The sequence below is a fragment of the Pteronotus mesoamericanus genome, unplaced genomic scaffold, assembly GCF_021234165.1.
Source record: "Pteronotus mesoamericanus isolate MK-2021 breed Mesoamerican mustached bat unplaced genomic scaffold, CSHL_Meso_final contig_2, whole genome shotgun sequence".
Lineage (NCBI taxonomy): Eukaryota > Metazoa > Chordata > Mammalia > Chiroptera > Mormoopidae > Pteronotus > Pteronotus mesoamericanus.
In genome coordinates this window covers 32,053,247-32,073,730 of record NW_026555084.1, presented here as the reverse complement: position 1 = coordinate 32,073,730, position 20,484 = coordinate 32,053,247, and the positions used below count along the sequence as shown (strand labels likewise).

Here is a 20,484-nt window from a genome sequence, read left to right as displayed (position 1 = left end):
ACGGGGATTGAGGAAGCTCCCTGAACCTCACAAGCCTAAGTTGCCATAAACGGGGGGAGAGGGCACTTCCGTGTGTGAGGCGTGGTGGTGGTGGCTTCCTTTCATCCTCACAGGAGCCCTCCGGCAGAGGCAGTGCCTTGCCCACTTGCCCTGGGCACTCACCATTCTATAACCTAGCCCCTCACGGTCCTATCGGTCCTATCGCGAGAGCACATGACTGCCATGGCCCTTCTCCAGGCGCGGGTGGCGCAGGCTGGGAGTGCAAGATGATGACGGCCCTGGACGCCCTCAGCCAGTGAGACGCGGGAGTCGGAGGATAAACCGCGGCTCCCTCGCCCTCAGCGTTGCCGGACAGGGACCGGCCTGGAGCGGGTCTGCGGCAGGCCAGCCTGCAGTGTGTGGGTGCTTGGCTTTGTGCAGGAAGGATTTCACAACGCGAGTCCAGGGACTTTGGGAAGGGCTTAGGAGAAGCAACAGGAGAGCGCCCAGGCGGTGCTCTGCTTCGGCCTCTAGAAACTCTATAGGAGTGAGCCAAGGCGGGGCTGCTGGCAGCTCACCTCGGAGTCAGAAAAAGGGGGCCTAGGGACAGGGACAGGGTTGTGGGTACGCCCGGGGGAGCTGCCGCTGCCTGTCGCTCCCCAGGCTGCAAGTCTCGCGGGGTCCGTTAAGTGTAGGAGGAAGTAAAACGGTTCACGCCCAGGAAGGGACATGAGGGTGCTGTAGAGCAAACCCACACCGAGTCTTTGTCCTGAGGGCTTTTTCTCTTTTTTTTCTGCGGGTGAGACTCCTCAGGGAGGATTTGAGGTTATTCTTTGGTCAGCCACACTATTTTATCTTGGGTCTGTCTGGTTTCTAATGGGGTTTTTGTTATTTGTCCCCTTCTCCGTCTGTCCTTGGGTTTAGCTGGCACAAGTGATGCTGATTGGGTCTCTGTTCTCCATTTCCCAGACCAGGGAGATTTAAGCTGTGTGTTCTCCGTGTGTTCGGGAGGAGAGGTATAAACTATTTGCTGTCAAGGGCCCTTGATGGCGGAGATAAGGGCTTGCAGTTCAGCAGCTGGCTGGAAGTTGCCCGCTCTTGGGTCCACGAACCTGAGGGCCTCTTTGCATTTGGTAGCAGGGAGCCTCACATGCGTCACCTCATCCCAGCCCTGGCCTGGGTCCTTTCCCAGTTTAACTATTTGCACTCAAATTTGATCTTATCCTGGGGGGAACTAAAACTAAGGCAAACCTGTGGAGAAATTAGGCTCCATGTTTTACACGTGCACAAACAGGCTCTGAGAAGTGAAGAAATTTGCCTACGCTCCTACAGTTGGTAAAGGATGGGATCTGAAACCAGGTCCGCCTGACAGCAGAGCTGATGCTCTCTTTACGACACCGACACCGGGGCACCTCCTACCCCTCCCTCGAGTCATGGGACTCTGGAGATGTCAGACTTGGATGTGCTCCTTCGCACCTGTGAAGCAGGGCAGCTGTGGCCCGGGGGTACCCCAGGTCATGGCCCTCCGCGACCTTCACGAACAGCTGGCTGCCTGGTCATAAGGGACGAGGAAAACATCTTCACCTGATGTCCCAGCCCTCATGAGGCTCCTGTGTATCACAAAAATGTAAAGCTTTTGCCCATAACCACTGTCCTCTCCCTGACCCTGTGAGCAGCACCAAGGCCGGAGGAGGGTCTCGCCAGCTCCGCCACCGATGGTGCGTGTGCTCCCCTGACCCTGAGTACCGAATGGCGTGTCCCCATCTGCTGGTCCTCCAGGTGGTCTTTTCGGGACATCACAAACAAGCGCAGCTCCCTGGCTTGGAGCTCCTGGGTCACAGACGCTGGGCTGATTCAGCAGAGAGAGAGACCAGGGTGAGGGGAAGGTGGGCAGTGCTGAGTGGATGGCAGTTGCAGTGGGAAGTTGGAAACGCGTGGAGCCCCAGCAGGAAGGCTGCTGAAGTTGTGTGCTCCAGGGAGGCAGGAAGAGGTTACCGATCTCCTCTCAGTTGGGGAAGGGCTCTTCAATTTAAAAATTAACATACCCGGGGCTCTCAAGATGAGCAAGAAGCACGTGCAGGGAGCCCACAGCTGTCAATGCAAAGATGGGAGAAAATCTAAAGCACTGCGGGATCCATAGGCCACACTCAGGGTCAGGGCCAGGAGGAGCTTATCAGGGAAGGCTCTCCAAGCAGCGGTGGTGACCGAGGTGTAATTTAAAGGTGGAAAGGCTGGGGAGGGCAAAGGGGGAGTCATTGAGACCAGTCGGCATGAACGAAGGCCTAAGAGTAAAGCAGCACGACGGATGTAGGAGAGCTGCAAGGCACATCCTAGTGAGAGGGCACAGCAGGGCCGGGGGTGGGGGGGGGGAGCTGGGGGGAGCTTGTTAGCGCCCGCTGGCCTTGTGCCAGACACTGTCTGCTGCAAGAAGCGAGCTTGGGAGCAGCTCAGAGCAGGGAGGGTCTGGCTCCTAGCCCAGCAGTGGTACTCTGTGGCCCACCTTCCCACCCACTGGCCACCTCTCCCCATCTCTTAGCTCCTTCTGGACAGCTGGAGACAGGCGCCAGGGGGCGGTGGGCGAGCCTTGGCAGGACTGTCCTTCCCCTCACTGGTCGTGGTAGCCACGGCCGTGCCTCTGCCACAGCCGGGCCTCCCAGCCGTTCACATGCCTTGCGTCCAGGTCGCTTCCTCCCTCCGAAGGCCCTGACATCAGCCTGGGTGCTGGGACCACCTCCCCTAGGGCAGGTGGACACAAGATTTCCAGTCGGGGAGCCCCAGCATTGCTTGCCAGGGGCGCGCCCCACGCTGGCTCAGGAGCTGCAGACTGGCCGTGGGCATGAATCGCAGCGGGGCCTCTGGTACTCAGTCCCACCTTCTCCTCTCCTGCCCGAGCAAAGTTGAGAGAGGCTGCAACTCCAGGCTAGGCAGCACGCCACGTTGTGGGTGCCTGTCCTCCCTGCCCCCATCCTCGAGTTCCCTGCCTCACAAGGCCTCTCTCCTGACCTGTGCAGCTGAAACTGGTACGAGAGCTACTGCCCCCGGTCTCCCGCCTGGTGTCATGTGGAGGTCACATCCTACCTGTGGGGTAGCCTGAAGTTTTAAAGTATCTGCCCTCCAGTTTCCCTAAAACAAAAATCAGTGCAGTATGTCGTCTCCTACCGCGGTGGGTGTCAGTCCCTTTTGGCTGCTGTAATAACATGCCACAGACTGGGTGACTTACGAGCAAGAGAAATGTGACTCTCACAGTTCTGGAGTCTGGAAAGCGGAGGTCAGGGTGCCAGCGCGGTCCGACGAGGGCCCTCTTACGGTCTCAGACTTCCAGTTCTGTCCCCAGCGTGGCTGGAGGAGTGAGGGGTCTCCGGGAGCCTCTCTCAGGAGGAGACAAATCCCGTTCACAAGGGCTCCACCTTCAGGGTCTGATCGTCTCCGAGGCCCCAGCTCTAAAGACCATCACCGTGGGCGTTAGGTTTTCAGCATGAATTTTGGGGGGACACATTTCATGCCATAGCAGTGAACACAGTGGAGCCCTGAGGCTCTGCACTCAATGAGATTAGACCAGGGGAGAATCAACCTCGTAGCCAACAGCTTGGCTACAGCCTGAGACCCCTTCTGCTCTCACTAGAGAAGACCTCCCCCTGGGCCTATAGACTGAAGGCTGGACTCTACAGCCTAGCTGCCACCTCCCTCACCACGTAGCCCCATCTACATGTCTTCTCTTGAGACTCTCAGAGCTACACCCCAGTCTGTGAAGGTGCCTTACGCCCCATGATGCTGCACGTGCCCCTCTCTTTTTCGAGCGCCGCGTCTGCCAGGACACTACGTACTCTTCCTTCAAGGCTTGGCCTCCACAGCTTGCCCCGCCCACGCCAGGGCAGAGCTGGTCTCTTCCTCTTTGGAGCCCACACTATCTCTTGCTCACTAGTCCTTGCACATTTTGCAAACTTGTCCATTAGATTGCATATTTGCCAGATGAGGTTCCTCCATTTTCTTTCTGGAGGAAACCACCACTTCAAAACTCAGACTCTGTTTGTAAAATGGACTGAATTCCCAGCATTGCAGAGGGCATGTCCCGGGGCCCATGATTGGGCTCAGGTTTCCGACTTCCTGGGATCATCCACCTGAAGTTTGCACCACAGTCCTGCCTCTTAGGACAGATTCAAAAGGAAGTGAATCAGCTATTTTTCAGTGAGAGGGTGGGGCTTGCGGACCTTATTATGAGGCCATTTTTGAGTTTCACTTTTGGGTGGCTTATATTGAGAGGTGAGTGGGGTGCCTCACTGAGAGAGAAGAGCTCCAGCCTGAGGAGGCTGACCAGCTGCTGCTTCTCCCAGGTAAGACCTTCCGCCTCCATTATTTCCTGCCTCCTCGGCCCCGCCCCTCACCCTCAGCTGCGCTGCCAGCCCTACTGGAAAGACCACAGCTTTGGGCCTCCGTGGTGGCTCCCCGCAGCAAGCGTCCTCGGGATTCCTTGCCAGAGGATCCGTCTGGCTGACTCAGCCGAGAGAAGCCAAGAGGCTCATGGTTGCTCAGATGTGTGCAGACCCTGGGCTGGGGTCTAGGGGTTGCGTGCCAGGGGAGGCGCGTGCCTCTCCGCAGGGACGTTCAGCTGGAGGAGACAGACATGGGTGCAGTGGCTGGGAAAGTTTCGCAGTCCCTGGCGTGGAGAAGTGCTGAACATGTGTCAACTAGAAGAGGGAATGAAGGCGGGGGAATGAGTGACTGAGCTCGCTGGGCCTCGCGGAGGACAGCTGGCCAGGTGTGCAGTCCTTGGCCCTTTCCAAAGGTAACCGCCTGGGCACCCCATTTAACCTGAAACAGACCTGTGATATAAGTGGAACTAATATCCCCGTTTGACAGGTATCGGTATTTGTGACTCTGGAGAGATTTGTTAGAAGCTGATTTCTTGGTTTCCTGAATAAGACCTCCTTGCCTACCCCCAATTTTACAAAGCTGTATTAGCAGCCGCCTACGCCGAACCTTGCGCTGGGCATTGAAGATGCAGAGATGACTTCGATATGGTGGTCCCAGACTCGGGGACCACCGTGAACGGAGGCTAGACAGCAGGAGAGAGGGTGAAGCTTGAGTCAATGTCAGCATGAGTGGGCAGGGCATTAGCGGGAGGCAGCTGGTGGGAGGACAGTGTGAGGGGCCTGGGGCGATGCAACGAAGAGTTTGGGGCTTCTTTCTCTGCAGTGGGATCCATCCCCATGTGACCACTGATGTGCTTTCTTGGGGGGATTGATCTGGGGAGCGATGTGATAAGACCTCTCTTGGCCCTGTCACTCTGCTGACTGTTGGGAGTTGGTGGGGTGGGCGGGTGGCGGACAGGAGATGAGTCATGAGCAAAAGTGAAAGACAAAAGGAAAGTGGCTTTGTTGCGTGTGGGGAGCGTGACGTCTATCAGATCATTAGCATGTGGCACTTGACTGGGGGGGGGGCATGAATGGGAGCCCTCACACGAGGTGGAATCAAATCTAGGGGACGAGGGAGATGAAGAGGGAGTGTGGAAAGGAGAGCTCCCAGAAATCAGGGAGCCCCGTTATTTGGGGAGAGAAGAGAGGAGTTACGGAGACGATGAGAGACTCCGGAAGGAGGCCCAGGAGCAACCGGCTGTTGAAGCCAAGGGACCAGAGGACTTTGGAGGGAAGAGAGTGCCCATGGCTTCGCACGCTCGAGAGGGCCAAGCTGTGCAACTGAGGACAAGGCTGGGCCAGCAGTCGGGAGATTAGAGGTGGCCGCGGGGGGCGATGGGAGTAGAAGGTGAGGGGGTGCTGCAGGGTGGGAATGTGTCTTTCCTGCAGCTCACTCTCCCAGGAGGGGAGGGGGGGTGGTTCCGTGGGCAGAGGTCCGCTGCCCGTGGTGGGCGCTCCACCGCAGTCCTCGCGTCCTCGCGTCCTCGTCCCTGAAGGGCACTGGGTCACGGCGGCTCCCTCGGGCCCTCCTGGAGCAGCCATAGTGCCTCTAGCCTGAGTGGGCACAATGCCTGACATCTTTCCAGTGCGCAAAGGACTTTCAGAATCTTTGACTCTTTTAATCCTCAGAACAACTGCATTTTTTCCTGTTCTAGAAGAAGAAATTGAGGTTCCTAGGGTTTCCATTCAGATTCAGCTAAATAAATCTGAAGACACTGAGCAAGGTTCTTCCGCTCTCACCTCATTGGCCCCACGCAGCCAATTTGGCAGATGAGGAAACTCAAGCCCTGAGACCCAGCGACCTGGGGCAGCGGCTCTGAGCGCAGGGCCCTTCCAGCACTGCGCTGCCGCCCTCCCCACCCCCACCTGGGAGGGGGGCCTCAATTCAGGGTCCCGAGGCATTTTCCCAGCTGTGATTCCATGTGATTCTCACAATGACCTTGTGCAGGTAGATGTCTCCCCTTGTGTTACACATGAAGAAACTGAAATTGAAAGAAGTCACAAATGACTTGCCCGTGTTTGTGCCACTAGTGGGAGGGGCCCCCCCCACCATCTTCATCTCTTCAGGAAGAAATCCCTGCCCCTCAGCTTGGCGTAAAGACCACCTGTGGTCCAGCCTTCTCATTTCCCTGGCACATCACACACTTTCTCCCAAAAGCTCTAGCAGCATGTCCCTCTCGATCGGTGCCTATGTCCACACCCTGGGGCTGCTGTAGGGCTGTGGGGCCCCGAAGGCGGGGCCCTGACCAGCTTCATCTGTGCCCCAGTGTCCGGCAGAGCAGGCGTCAGGAGCTGGTAAATGTGACCGAATGACAGAATCCAGGAGCAGCACTGGCTACAGAAAGTAGCCTTCGTGATGCCCTCCTGTTACACATGCTCCTGGCGACCGAGAGCCCCCGGGTTGACTACTAAGGGATCTCTGATGGTCAGAGGTTCTGAGCTCTGCCTGTGGCTTCCTTCCTGTCCCCAAGGGCCTGAGTCACAGCCTCCCATGGCCTGCTGAGTAAGTGGTTCAGCCAGGCTGCCCTCTCCTCCCACAGGTGGCCTCCCCCGCTGTGGAACCACATGGACTCCGTGGGGCCTGTAGGGCTGCAGCAAAGGGGAGGAGCCCCCGGCTGCCCCCGGGATGGTCTGCCCGGCCCCCCGGACAGCTCCGAGCTGGTAAGTTCAGCACTGGGTTCCCGTCCTGTGCCCATGCAGGGCTGCCAAGAGCAGGATCAGCTGAAGACGGCGTGGGGACTCGGCCCACACTGGCATAGCCCCTTCCGGTCCTCTGAGGCTGGGAACAGTCCCCCACCAACCTCTGCACAGCTGCGAGGCCGGGCGGGCTCCTCACTTTACAGCCCCGGAGGAGGGGCTCGGGTGGGGTGCCTTGGGCTCAGGCGCAACCCGAGAGCCTGAGCTGAGCAGAGGTGTTTCAGCCCCAAATGCATTGCTTTGGCCACCTTGCCACACAGGCGCCTCCGCTCCCAGGGGGTTGACGTGGCCTTAAAGGACTCTCTGGGGTTTTCTGGTAGAAAAATGTGTTCTTAAGGCCCTTGCTTTCCCCACACCCCGCGTCACTTGTGCAGGTCTCTGCCCTCCATGCACCACACAGCAGGGCACAGCCAGGTCACAGGGCAGCTTGCCCGCCTCCCCCTGGTGAGCTCAGACGCGAGCCTCCCCCTTCTCTTGTCTTGACCAAGATTTGAAGCCCTTGCTTGCCACACCCTTGAGCAGGAAGTACTTGTGTAAGTCAGTGGAGTCCTCCCCGCCCCTGGAGGGTGAGTGACAGTAGGGAACAAGGGACCTGCTCGGCTTCCTGGCCCGTTCTGACATCCGCTGGACTTGCCTTGTTGTCCAAGCTGTGGGGGCGTCACCCCCACTGCCTTCCACGCTCCCACCTCACCATCGCCCAGCCCCTGGCCCGGGTCCCGCTGTGACCGTTTTCCCCGTGGGCCAGCCCAGCCCGGCCCGGCCTGCCGCCCTCTCCCACCACGTCCTGCCCCGGCGCCACTGCATAGGCCTGCAGTGTACAGACAGACGTTCCGCCGCAGGCTCCCCCTCGGCTCCCCTTCCCACGGGCACCGGGGATGCTAGTTAGTAACCGTGTGTGGTCCGGGCACAGCCCCTTCTCAGGGTCCCTTCCCCACCCCGTCCCCAGGCGCCTTTGGGTCACCAGAGGGGCAGTAACCCCCAGGCCTCCAGCCCGTTGTACCATGTGCTCTGAGGAAAGGCAACCCCCTGTCCCTGAGCACGTCACTGTTCCACCCTTTCTCAGGCCTCCCAGAAAGAGTGGGCGCTACTTCGGCTCCTGCTGGATAGAGCGGGAAGCCCGCTCAGAGCACCGAGCCCGGTGGGCCCCGCCCGGCCGACCGCTGTGCACGCGGGTCCCAGGGCCAGCCCTGAGGCCCTGGCGGATTCAGCCGCTCCAGCGCTGTGCTGCTCGCTCTCCTGCTGGGGCCTCTCCCCACTCATCCCGGGGGGAGGCTCAGGGAGGCTGGGGGGGGCTGGGCGGGGGGGCTCCATAGCCCCTCCTGGCTGCTGTGCACACACCAGGGTCATTAAGCAATAAAAACACACCCTTCACAGTTGAACAGCACTTTACATGTTCACGTACCCGATTCCCTCGAATTCTTATGGCCCCACACCCACCCAGCCAACCTTCCTGGGTGCTGCCAGCCTCGAGTGGCCACCCGGGAGGCCCTGACATGTGGCTGTAGGACGGGGCCCCTGGCACTGGGGCTTTGGGGCCTCCTGAGTATGGTTATTCATGTCTCAGACAGCTGTGACTTGCCCAGGCCACACAGCCAGGGAGTGGCAGGACAAGGACTCAGATGTAGCTGTTCTCATCCCAGGTCCTATGGGGTTTCTTTGCTGCAAATTTCATCGGCTTTGGGTTCTTTTCAGAAACTGCTAGTTTTTTATACGGACTTCACAATTATGTAGAAACAGCTCTGCTGTCAGGCGGAGCAGGGTTCGAGCCCCGCCCTGTGCCTTCGGAGCTGCGTGGCTCCGACAGAGGCCTGCCCAGCCTGCGCCTGCTTCTCCACTTGTAGGGGGAAGAAGCCCCCCGGGCATGATGGCCGCTGTAAGCATCTGCTCTGACGCACACACAGAACTGAACCCCTGGCACTCCTGTCGGGTCACCTGCCACCTTAGGGCTCTGTTTCCATCTCACCCTGAAGTGGGGGTGGGACAGAGCCGTCCCATCTCCCTCCGTGGGCAGCCTCGCTCCTGGCCTCTCCCTGCCTCCCCCTCGGGTGGTGGTTGCTTTACAAATGCGGCCGGGCGGGTGGGGCAGCAGGTTGCAGGAAGGAACCCCTGAGCCGCAGAAGGTGGGGCTGGGGAAGGCCAAGCCCCGGAGAACCGTCTCAGGGGGGGACCCCCAACCCTCGCCCCCGCCATGAACCCAGGGAGGACGCTGAGCCTCTTCGAAGGTCAGGCGGTTGTCTGGGGGAGGTTTCCAAGCAGCGGGGAGGTCGCGGGGCTCTGTTACACTCCCCCACAGTGGGCTCCTCGTGGAGAAGAGCCCAGGGTGCCCTGTCTCTGTCCCACTCACCCTCCTCTGCTCTGACCTACTGCCTGCCGAGCCTTCCCCCAAATCCAATCCCTTTATGCTCTCTCCTTGCATTTTTGAATGGCTCCTTCCGGCTCCTCACTCAGGTGGCCTCCACAGGGAGACCCTCCCTGGCCAGTATCCAAAAATACTTCTCCTCCCTGCTCACTCTCGGATTTTTATTTTGTGTTTTAAAAAAACATTACTACCAGACCACGTCATCTGTTTATTTGCTTATTTTCTGCCCCTGCCCTGGAGTGCGAGCTGCCCAAGGGCAGGCCTCAGCTCGCGGTACGTGGGCGGGTGCTTAGAATAGTGCTGGGCGCATACGGGAGGGGTGGCCGGCTGGGGGCAGGGCTGTCCCCTGTGGTGTGGCCTCCAAACTCTACTCATCACTTCACCTTCAGAGTCCCTGTCCCGTTTTCCTGAGTTCTACCCTCTTAACTCAGTTTCCCTCCTGCCACACACTGATGTTTGGCTTGGCGGGTTTTGAAGCATCAAGCAGCCTCTCTCTACAGGTCCTGCTCCTCCACGAAGGGAGCTTTTCCCACGTGTGATGTGGCCCCAGCCTACAAGGACTCTGGGCAGGGAGAGCCCTGGGGTGGGGGAGACTCACAGGCCCTAGGACGACCACCAGGCCCCAGAGCACACCTGGGTGGCCACACGGGGTCCCCGAATGGGTCAGTTCTCAGGGAGGCCCAGCCCCTCCCAGCTTCAGCACTGGTCTGTCAGGGAGAGCGGAACAATACACCGTGATGGTGTGTTAGAAACAAAACAAACAGTGAGGGCTGGCCTTGCTCAGGCTCCAGAGTCAAGTGGATCTGGGGAGGGAAGCACCTGAACTTGAAGTTCATTCACACGTGTGTTCATTCATTTGCTCCTTCGATGACAGCTCACTGAGCAGCTTGGCTTTGGGTCCCGGGGCCCCAGAGCTAATCAGTTGTGGAGTGATGGGAGAAAGGCCCCTGAATTCAATGAAGTAGAAGGGCCGGGGGTGTCGTGGGCTGAGGAGCCACGAGGGAATGGAGCAGGAGTAGGTGGGCGAATCTTTCCTCCCAGAAGGAGCCTTCTGTGGGTGTTGGAGCTGGGTGCAGGCTGGAAGCAGCCAGAGAGCCAGGGTGGGAAGAGGTGAGGGGCGGGCTGGGTGGCGCTGGGAGACAGCAAGGCTCAGGGTGGGCTCAGGCTGGCCCTGGGGAAGCCGCGGGAGGGGTGAGCTGGGCAGGGCTCCTGGCTGGGGCTGGGGGACTTGGCGAGGCCAGCGCGGTCTTGCCCAGACACCGGCCTGTCTCTCCCCAGGTGCAGGAGTGCCTGAGCCAGTTCCAGCTGACAGATGCGCAGCTGCGGCGGATCCAAGCCAGGCTCCTGGGCTCCATGGAGCTGGCGCTGAGGGGCGAGGCCAGCCCTGCCCCTGCCGTCCGGATGCTGCCCACCTATGTGGGGTCCATCCCACATGGCACTGGTGGGTGGCGTTGACTAAGGCGGGTAGTCAGGCCTGGGGAGAGGGATGCAGTTTAGGGGAGGGGGAAGCTTCCTATCCCTATCCCTGTGTCTAAAGTTCCCATCTCTAAGGTCCCTTAAGGACAAGACTTCCAGGCCTTGGGAATGTTTCTGGGAGGCAGGGGGCTTGGTCTCACCAGCTGCAAGCCTCTCTGTGACCTGCTTGTCCCCAGAGCAAGGAGACTTCTTGGTGCTGGAGCTGGGAGCCACAGGGGCCTCACTGCGTGTTCTGTGGGTGACCCTGCCTGGCGCGGAGGGCGCCCAGAGGGAGCCCATGAGCCGGGAGTTTCTGATCCCCCAAGAGGTGATGCTGGGTCCTGGCCAACAGGTGAGGGCTCTCCGCTCAGGCTCTGGGACCCGCAGGGTGGCCGGGGCTCTGGTGGGTGGAGCCGAACCACCCCCCTGACCCCTGTGTGTCCCACAGCTCTTCGACTTTGCCGCCCGCTGCCTGTCGGAATTCCTGGGCACGATCCCTGTGGGCAACCAGAGACTGCGGCTCGGGTTCAACTTCTCCTTCCCTTGTCACCAGACGGGCCTGGACAGGGTGAGGCAGAGTGGGCCAGGGGCTGCCGCCCCCGGACGGTCGTTGCAGGAGTGACCCCGATTTTCTACCCCCAGAGCACCCTCATCGCCTGGACCAAAGGCTTTAAGTGCAGTGGTGTGGAAGGCCAGGATGTGGTCCAGCTGCTTCGAGACGCCATCGAGAGGCAGGGGGTGAGTGGAGGCAGGGGCTGCGCGCGGGCTGGCCCTCGGCTTCTGGGAGGCCCGCCTGCCTTTCCTGCTTGTGTCCTTGACCCCGCGTGGCCAGGGCCGGGTTGAGCCGCCACCATTCCCATTTTCCAGGTGAAGAGACAAGGCCGAGAGAGGCCACATCAGTAGTGCTTAGGGGCTGTGGGGGGAACAATGATGACAAGTCTTGGCCCCGTCCTCAAGGACCTCACCTACTAGTGGGGAAAGGGTTCCAATCAAAGCTGCCCCGCTGAGGCGGTGGGAGCGCGGGGGAGGGCCCACCGGGACTCCAGCGGGGCCTTGAGGGAGGGTTTGCCAGGTGTGTGAGCTGGGGCTGGGGGGCTGGGGAGACCCAGTTTCGGAGAAGGGTGCGTGCAGAAGTCTGGGTGCGGGAGGAGGCCAGGCTGCCTGGAGGGGGGCCGCCCGGCCGTGCTGCGTGAGCGGCTGGAAGCCAGGGCTGGGAGGGAGGGCCTGGGGAGCCGGGCCACGAGGAGGGTGAGCCGGCGAGGGGCCTGTGGCGCAGCCTTCAAGGTGCCACGGCGGCTCCTCCTGGTCCCGGCCCCTGGGGGGCAGTGGGGATCAGGCGGGCATGGCCGAGGTTGGGAGCCACTGACACCCCCAGGGCCCGAGTTGGGGGTGAAGGAGCCAAAGGGGTGTGGGATGGGGGGGAACGCCCTCCTCTGCAGGGGCTCCTGGCGTGTCTGGGGCAGGCGGGCGCGTGTGTTCCATGGACTCGGGCGCCCCCTCAGAGGCAGGGCGCCGGCCGCGTCCAACCCCCGGGCCCGCGGCTCTGCCCTCTTGCCACCCAGGCCTGCGGCATCGACGTGGTTGCTGTGGTGAATGACACGGTGGGCACCATGATGGGCTGCGAGCCGGGGACCGCGCCCTGTGAGGTCGGGCTTGTTGTAGGTGAGCCGAGGGCCGCTGGTGGCCGTGGGCGGGACTCGGCGGCCCTGTGGGTTGGCCTGACGGAGTCACCCCTGCCAGACACCGGCACCAACGCCTGTTACATGGAGGAGGCGCGGCACGTGGCGGTGCTGGACGAGGACCGGGGCCGCGTCTGCGTCAGCGTGGAGTGGGGCTCCTTTGGTGATGACGGGGCGCTTGGGCCTGTGCTGACCACATTCGACCGCGTCCTGGACCAGGAGTCCCTGAATCCCGGCGCTCAGAGGTGGCCTGACCCTCTGCCCTGGGCCCCGCCCCGCCCTGCCCCCCACCCGCCGCCGCCCCCGTGCTTCAGCCCTCAGGCCGGCCGTTGCTCCCTGGGGGCCTGGCCAGGCTCAAGGAAGGAAGGGCTCGGGGTTCTAGAACACAGAGCTTTCAACCCTCGGCCCTCCCTTGTCCCCGGCCCGCGCCAGCCCTGACAGGAGTGGAGACAGGGTGGCCGAGCAAACTGTTCCCTCCTCCTTTGGCTCCTGTCACCCTCCACGCGGCCTCTGACCCTAACCTAAGCTGGAGGGGGCAGAGGGGCCTGGGAAACACCCGCCTGTCTCCTGGCAGACCATTTGCTTCGGGAACCTGTGGCCTGGGGACCCCAGAATGACCCCTCCTTGGGGGCTCCCGTGGGTGGGCCCCGGCTGGCTGAGGCCTTCGGAAAGGCCCTGTCCAGCCACCCTTCCCGCCTGCAGGTTCGAGAAGATGATCGGGGGCCTGTACCTGGGCGAGCTGGTGCGGCGGGTGCTGGCCCACCTGGCCCAGCACGGGGTCCTCTTTGGCGGCCGCACCTCCCCGGCCCTGCTGAGCCAAGGGGGTGTCCTCCTGGAGCACGTGGCTGAGATGGAGGAGTGAGTGCGGGGAGCCAGTGGGGCTAGGCAAGGCGTCCTCTCCTTGGGAGAGGGAGGGTGCTCGGTCCCCCTTGCAGCCATGGGGCTTTGGGGCAAGGGGGACGGGGAGCATCTGGGAACTGCGAGCCTCAAGGCAGCGCCCTGTCCCCGCAGCCCCTCGGCTGGGACGGCCCAGGTGCACGCCGTCCTGCAGGGCTTGGGCCTGAGCCCAGGGGCCGCGGATGCCGAGCTGGTGCGGCGCGTGTGTGCGGCCGTGTGCACCCGGGCTGCCCGGCTCTGCGCCGCTGCCCTGGCCGCCGTCCTCGCCCGCCTCCAGCACAGCCGGGAGCAGCAGACGCTTCAGATCGCCGTGGCCACCGGAGGCCGAGTGTTCGAGCAACACCCCAGGTACTGGGAAGACACAGGACGCTGTGTGAGCGGGTAGCAGGAACACACGTGTGTGGGACGCGCACCCAGAGTGCACGCCTCTGGTTCTGGGGCTGCAGGGTGGGCGCGGATGGCACCCCAGCGGAGTGACGCCAGATGGGGGTTGGGGGTCCGGAAGAGGTTGGAGAGCAGAAACTATGCTTCTCCTTGGGTGTGCGAAGGGTCCCTGGGGACACGGGGCGTGTAGTCAGTGCACAGGTGAATTTAGAGTCGCACTGATTTGAAATAATGGGCCCAGGCTTCAGCAGGGCCTGGGGGTCAGGGCCTGATGCCAAGCTGGGTGGGCCTGGCTCGTGTCTGTGTAGGTTCCTCAGCGTCTTGCAGGAGACGGTGAAGCTCCTGGCCCCCGAATGTGAGGTCTCCTTCAGCCCCTCTGTGGACGGCGGCGGCCGGGGTGTGGCGATGGTGACCGCCGTGGCTGCCCGCGTGGCGGCCCACCGCCGTCTGCTAGAGGAGACCCTGGCCCCGTTCCGGCTGAACCGCGAGCAGCTGGCAGAGGTGCAGGCTCAGATGCGGGCGGCCATGGCCCGGGGGCTCCGAGGGGAGGCCTCCTCCCTCCGAATGCTGCCCACCTACGTCCGGGCCACCCCCGATGGCAGCGGTGAGGACTGGGCTGGCTGTGGGGCTGGGACGTGGGCTCCTGGGGGTCGCAGTGTGTGCCGGGGGGAGCCACCCACTCCAGCCTGGCACTGAGGGCTGCTGCTGCCCCACAGAACGGGGCGACTTCCTGGCCCTGGACCTCGGGGGCACCAACTTCCGCGTCCTCCTGGTGCGTGTGGCCACGGGTGGTGTGCAGATCACCAGCCAGATCTACTCCATCCCTGAGTGTGTGGCTCAGGGCTCTGGACAGCAGGTACCCGCGGCCTGGGGCTGAGTCCCGGGAGGCGGGGAAGGGCCGGGTGCACCCCCACCACGCTGACTTGTCCCATACCCTCAGCTCTTCGACCACATCGTGGACTGCATCCTGGACTTCCAGCAGAAGCAGGGCCTGAGCGGGCAGAGCCTCCCCCTGGGTTTCACCTTCTCCTTCCCCTGCAGGCAGCTCGGCCTGGACCAGGTGAGGGAGGGCAGGACAGCTGGAGAAGCCACCCCCCGGCAGGACAAAGTGGGGGTCTGGGGTGGCCGGCAGAGGCACCACGAGGCTGAGCCTACACTCAGCCTCAGTTTCCCTAGACGTGGTGTGTCCAAGTGGGTGGGTGTGGTAAATTGGCCTGGAATCCAGGGTCCCGAAGAGACCAGGGGTGGAGGGGGATCCAGGTTAGGTCTGGGCCCCAGGAGCAGTGTCGGCCGGTCCCGGCTGACCTGGCGCCGGCGTGCTGGCCGAGGGGCCTGCGGGGAGCAGCCTTTGCCCCAGTCTCTGAAGGGGCTCTGCTCTCATGGGTTCTCTGCCCCTGCTCCCCTTCCTGGCCTTGCCAGGGTCCCTCTCAGTGCCTGGCGGGGGTGGGCGCCTGACTGCGGGGTCAGCACACAACCCCGCATGTCCTCCAGCAAGAAGGCTGGACTTCCTGCACGCACGCCGGAGGCTCCAGCCGCCCGTGTGGCTTGTCGCCATGCAAAATCAGGCGTGCAAGAAATGAGGTCCCGTTGATCTTCCAGCATCGAGCTAAATTCCTGGGCTAAGCTGCAGTCTTTGGAGGGGCCCCTCCCGAGGTAGAGGCCCCTCTGGGCTGCGCAGCCATTGGCCTCTGTTGTAAGGAAAGTGCAGGGGCGACGGGGAAGCTTTTGGGGAGACACGCAAGCTCCCACTGCCTGGACTCTGCCGCTTCCTCCCTTGGGTTCTGACACCGCCCTGCGGAAGGAGGGCGGAGGCCTCGTCTGCTCTCAGATCACCCGGAATCCCTCGTCTTTTCCCTGCTCCCGTGCGTGGGCCCAGAGTGGAGGGTGCAGAAGGAGGGTGAGAACACCTTTCTCAGGAGGCTGCCGAAGCCTGGCTCTGACTGCCCCACTGCCCCTCCCCCAGCCAGGGGTTCCCTGTCTGGTCTGGGAGCAGAGAAGCTCACTGAACCCCTGTGATCCCCAAACCGGCCTCCCTCTCATTTACTCTCTACGCTTGCTGGTTTGTTTTGGGGACATTGGGCACAGAACACCCTCGTGCAGCCCATGGGGAAGGGGATGAAAGGAGCCATCGCTGGGCGAGACGCTGGTGTTTCCCGTGTCCCGCCCCCACCTGGGCGGAGCTTCATCTTCTCCTGCCGGGTGGGAGGAACCCTTGCCCCCACCCCCTGGGGGGGCACACCAAGAAAAGTGCCGCCACGCCTGGCACCGAGTTCCCAATTTAAGGCCCCCTCTCACAGTAAAGGCGTGTCTGTCTGGTCCCCTCCCACCTCGCCCCTGGGTCCAGGCTCCAGGCTCCGGCTTTCCTAGTCATCCCTCGCGCCTGGAACACAGGAGTGAATTTCTCAGTGTCCCGGCTCTGTCTTGGCTCGAGAAGTCCTCCTCTCAGGCGACCCTTCCTTCCGTTCTTTCCAACGAGCGGAATCCGCTGTCATGGACCCCTGAGCCTTCTCTGCCCTCTGCCTCCTCAAGCACAGTGCTCATGTGACCAGCTCTGTTCCTTCCTAACCCAATTACAAAGGGCCATGCCTTCTGGGCGAATATCTTAAAACAGCCATACCCTGAGACCATCTGAGCTCTCGTGCTAAGACAGAAGACATAGGTTGAAGGGTTATTAATAGATCTCTTCATGCTGGAAGGCTTCTGAGGAGCTGGCAGGAGCAGAGGGCAAGGTCCTCGACTGCGTGGGCGAGGGGGACGGGGGACATGGCGTCCTTGTGGGGATACAGGCTCTGGGAGGCCAAGGGAGACGGCAAGGGACACCCAGCTCCCTGCCTCACCTCGGTCCCACCCCAGGGCATCCTCCTGAACTGGACCAAGGGCTTCAACGCATCAGACTGTGAGGGCCAGGATGTCGTGTGGCTGCTGCGGGAAGCCATTGGGCGCAGACAGGTGAGGAGTCCGCCTCTGGGGGCGCTTTGGGACTGTGGCAAGCCTTGAGGGGAGCAAAGGGTCCCTTGCTTCCTGAGATGGGGACCCTCTGAAATAGAGACCTCTGGGTCCAGTGCTGGTTGCCGTGACAACCATGTTGCCCAGCAACTAGCAGCATCCTTTTGTGTGCAGGCAGTGAAGCTGAATGTCGTTGCCATTGTCAATGACACGGTGGGGACCATGATGTCCTGTGGCTATGAAGACCCCCGTTGTGAGGTCGGCCTCATCGTCGGTGAGGAGGACGCTGCTCTTTTGTGTCCCCGCTGCCTGATGTTAATTCATTGCCTTCTGTTGCTTTCTCAGTTTGGACATTTCCTGGGCCTTGGGGATGTGGGATCATTCCCGTCCCCCCCGCCAGCAGGGCTCTGGACACTCCACTGGGCTGGGGTGCCTGGCCCACCTCGGCTGCCGACTCAGTGAAGCTCCCTGAGCCTCAGTTTGCCCTTCTGTTCACTGAATCAGCTTTGGTGTCATGTAGATTTGGATGGAAATACTGGCTCTGCCACATCCACTAGTGTGGCCTTGGGCAAGTCACCAGAGCCTCGGTTTCCTCATCTGTAAGCTAACGCCTGTCCTGAGGCAAAGCGTGGCACAGTGCCTGTCTCACGGTGGTGCTTTCTTGGTGCCTGAGCTGGTGGGGGTCGGGTGGGGGCTGGCACAGAATGAGCTGCGTGGGTCCTTCAGGCTGTCCCGCATGCGAAGCCTTTGCTAAGCACCTATCCTGTGGCCAGCTGGGGGCTGGATGAAGGGACAGAAAGACGCACAAAGAAGGGCAGAAACACCTGCCTTCTCTAAACTAACCATTTAGCAGGTGTCGCGCCCAGAGCAGCACGTGGCGGTCAGAGAGCTGAACCGGTCCCTCTGCGGCAAGGCAACAGGCTGGGCTTGGAAAGGAAGGGGCTCCAGGATCAGTGGGGTCTGCAGAGAAAACCTTGAAGGAAGGGGTCTGGCCAGGCGGGGGAGGAGGGCGTCTGCAGGCCCTTGGGCGTCAGTCTCAGAGCCCGGGGAGTGCGACAGCCTCTCGTGGGACCGGGAGCTTCTAGAATGGGTGTGCCCGGGTTGCCGCAGGAACAAACCCTGGAACGGAGGAGCTGCGCGTGGGGCCGACAAGGAGCCGCCTGCCCTGGGCTGACCCTGTGTTGGGGGGGGGGAAGGGGCTGCCTTCGCCCTCTGCCTGGAATGCCTCTCCTTTCTGTGCTGCTCAGCTTCACGGCCAAATCCCAGGGTCACCTCCTCTCCGTAGCTTTCCGGACCCTCTGGGCGGGAAGGTTCACTGTGCTCGGGGCCCCCACGGTACTCTTCTTTGCATTTTCAACTGGGCACCTACAGGCAGCACCTGGGCTGGCGGCTCTTTGCCCCGCCTCCGGCCGCTGCGGGGCTCGCAGGCCCAACTGCTGCCCGCGTCCTTGGCCGCAGCACCTGCTAGTATGGCTACAGACCTGAGGGCCAGTCCAGGGAACATAGGCTTCTCACCTGTAGATAGTGAGGGGCTGTCACACATCTCCCAAGGGAATGCCATGACTGGCAGCATTTTTAGGAGCCCAGGGGTAGTGCAGGAGGCGCACTGATGGTGGTGCTCATAGGGGAAGCAGTGGAGGCCCGGCGGGCTTGGTGCTGGCAGGGTCAGCGGAAGGACTGTCGGGAAGGAAGACCAGAACCTAGGGCAGGGCATGAGCGTGGGGAGGTGCAGAGGTAAAATATGAGCCCGGATTCCGCCGTCTCAGTGTGCCGAGGGCTCGGGGGGCTCTCGTCTGCATTAGCGAAGGGCTCCCACACCGTCTGGCCTTCCCACAGGGACCGGCACCAATGCCTGCTACATGGAGGAGCTCCGGAACGTGGCGAGCGTGACTGGGGACTCAGGCCACATGTGCATCAACATGGAGTGGGGCGCCTTTGGGGACGACGGCTCCCTGGGCATGCTCACCACCTCCTTCGATGAACGTGTGGATCAGGCGTCCATCAACCCCGGCAAGCAGAGGTGTGGGCCGGACCGGGCGGGGGTGGCTGGCGGTGGCTTCTGCTGGTGCTGGCAGTTGGTGGGGTTCCCCGCCCTGTGGGCACACACACTTTCTCGCAGGTTTGAGAAGATGATCAGCGGCATGTACCTGGGGGAGATCGTCCGCCACATCCTCTTGCATTTGACCAGCCTTGGAGTTCTCTTCCGGGGTCAGCAGACCCAGCGCCTTCAGACCAGGGACATTTTCAAGACCAAGTTTCTCTCTGAGATCGAAAGGTGCTGAGACCTGCATTTCCTCCTCCCACCCCCCAGAGGAGTCTTTCTCTTCTCTTTGGGTGGCATGCTGGTTGGAGGGAGCTTCGCCTGGGGGACAGCGGGGAGCTTACGCTGCACCCTGCCTCTCGGTGCCCCCTCCTGCCCCCAGTGACAGCCTGGCCCTGAGGCAGGTCCGAGCCATCCTGGAGGACCTGGGGCTGCCCCTGACCTCGGACGATGCCCTGATGGTCCTGGAGGTGTGCCAGGCCGTGTCCCGGAGGGCCGCCCAGCTCTGCGGGGCGGGAGTGGCTGCTGTGGTGGAGAAGATCCGTGAGAACCGGGGCCTGGACAAGCTGACTGTGTCCGTAGGGGTGGATGGGACCCTTTACAAGCTGCACCCCCAGTGAGTCCGGGCGCCATGGCGGGGGGTTGCGGGGGAAGGCGTGGCCTGGCGGGCCTGGCTTGCCTGGGCTCACCTCGGCCCCTCTCCCTACAGCTTCTCTAGCCTGGTGGCGGCCACTGTGCGGGAGCTGGCCCCTCGCTGTGCAGTCACCTTCCTGCAGTCGGAGGATGGGTCAGGCAAAGGGGCAGCCCTGGTCACTGCCGTGGCCTGCCGCCTGGCCCAGCCGGCCCGCGCCTGAGGGAGTCTCCGGAGCGAGCGGTGCTGGCCCAGGCCCCGGGCCCCGTCTGTCCCCCGGCCAGGCCCGGCCACCCAGGACCCCGAGGACAGCCCGTGTGTGACCCCACTGTGGCCACTGGCCTCGACCTCTGGCTTCCCAGAGAGAAGCAGCACTCGGGTTAGCAATATATATATATAATTTATTTACATTCACTTCCGCTAAAATCCCTACGCGCCCCGGCGGCCGGGCAAGGCTGTGTACATAAGGCCAAGTGTAAGTGCAGGAATGCACTTAAGACAGAGTCAGGGCACGAGCTTCACACACAGGCCCCGGGAGCGGGCTCACCACGGCTCGCACACTCGCCATCGGCCAGCCCGGGACTCCCGTTGCATATTCACATGCCCCGTCAGGCAGGGCTCCTCTCGGCTGGGGGCAGGGCGGGGGGCTGGGGAGGAGCCGTGGGGTGTCCCTGGGCGGGTGGGGGAAGGGCAGCGTGTGAGGCAGATGTGGACTGATACCGGGTGTGAGAGACGTGAGTGGCCTCCGGGTGTACAGCATGAGATGCGTGTGCGGGTGATGCGGGGGAGATGGCACACGAGACGTGCGTGGGCACAGGCCCGTGCGGAGGCGGTGTGCCTGAATCCAGGGGCCGCCCCGCACGCGGCCATGGCCCTCAGTCCCGCGGGCTTGGAGCCGGGCCCCTCAGACGTGCCCCCACCCGGCAGGCACAGAAATGTTTGTTTGCATAAGGCCCAGCTCAGGCAGGAGCTCCTGGGCCGCGTCCCGAGCCCAGTGTGTGCGC

General features: G+C 62.2%; 1 protein-coding gene across 1 annotated transcript; it reads left to right on the top strand.

The window, feature by feature from the left end:
* Positions 1-4,252: 4,252 nt before the first annotated feature.
* HK3 (hexokinase 3) lies at positions 4,253-19,703 on the top strand. Its single transcript, XM_054567868.1, has 19 exons — positions 4,253-4,310; positions 6,932-7,052; positions 10,726-10,888; positions 11,100-11,254; positions 11,351-11,470; positions 11,545-11,640; positions 12,465-12,564; positions 12,643-12,826; positions 13,284-13,439; positions 13,593-13,826; positions 14,171-14,466; positions 14,579-14,718; positions 14,803-14,922; positions 16,716-16,811; positions 16,983-17,082; positions 18,645-18,828; positions 18,928-19,083; positions 19,232-19,465; positions 19,559-19,703. Exons 2-19 carry the CDS (start codon positions 6,957-6,959, stop codon positions 19,701-19,703), a joined length of 2,775 nt encoding a protein of 924 aa, XP_054423843.1. The 5' UTR covers positions 4,253-4,310; positions 6,932-6,956.
* Positions 19,704-20,484: the final 781 nt, after the last annotated feature.

Coding starts and splice junctions, on each gene's coding strand:
- HK3 (XM_054567868.1), top strand. CDS start 6,957: ATGGACTCCGTGGGGCCTGTAGGGCTGCAGCAAAGGGGAGGAGCCCCC. Junction 13,440..13,592: donor CACGTGGCTGAGATGGAGGA/GTGAGTGCGGGG, acceptor CTGTCCCCGCAG/CCCCTCGGCTGGGACGGCCC. Junction 13,827..14,170: donor GTGTTCGAGCAACACCCCAG/GTACTGGGAAGA, acceptor GTGTCTGTGTAG/GTTCCTCAGCGTCTTGCAGG.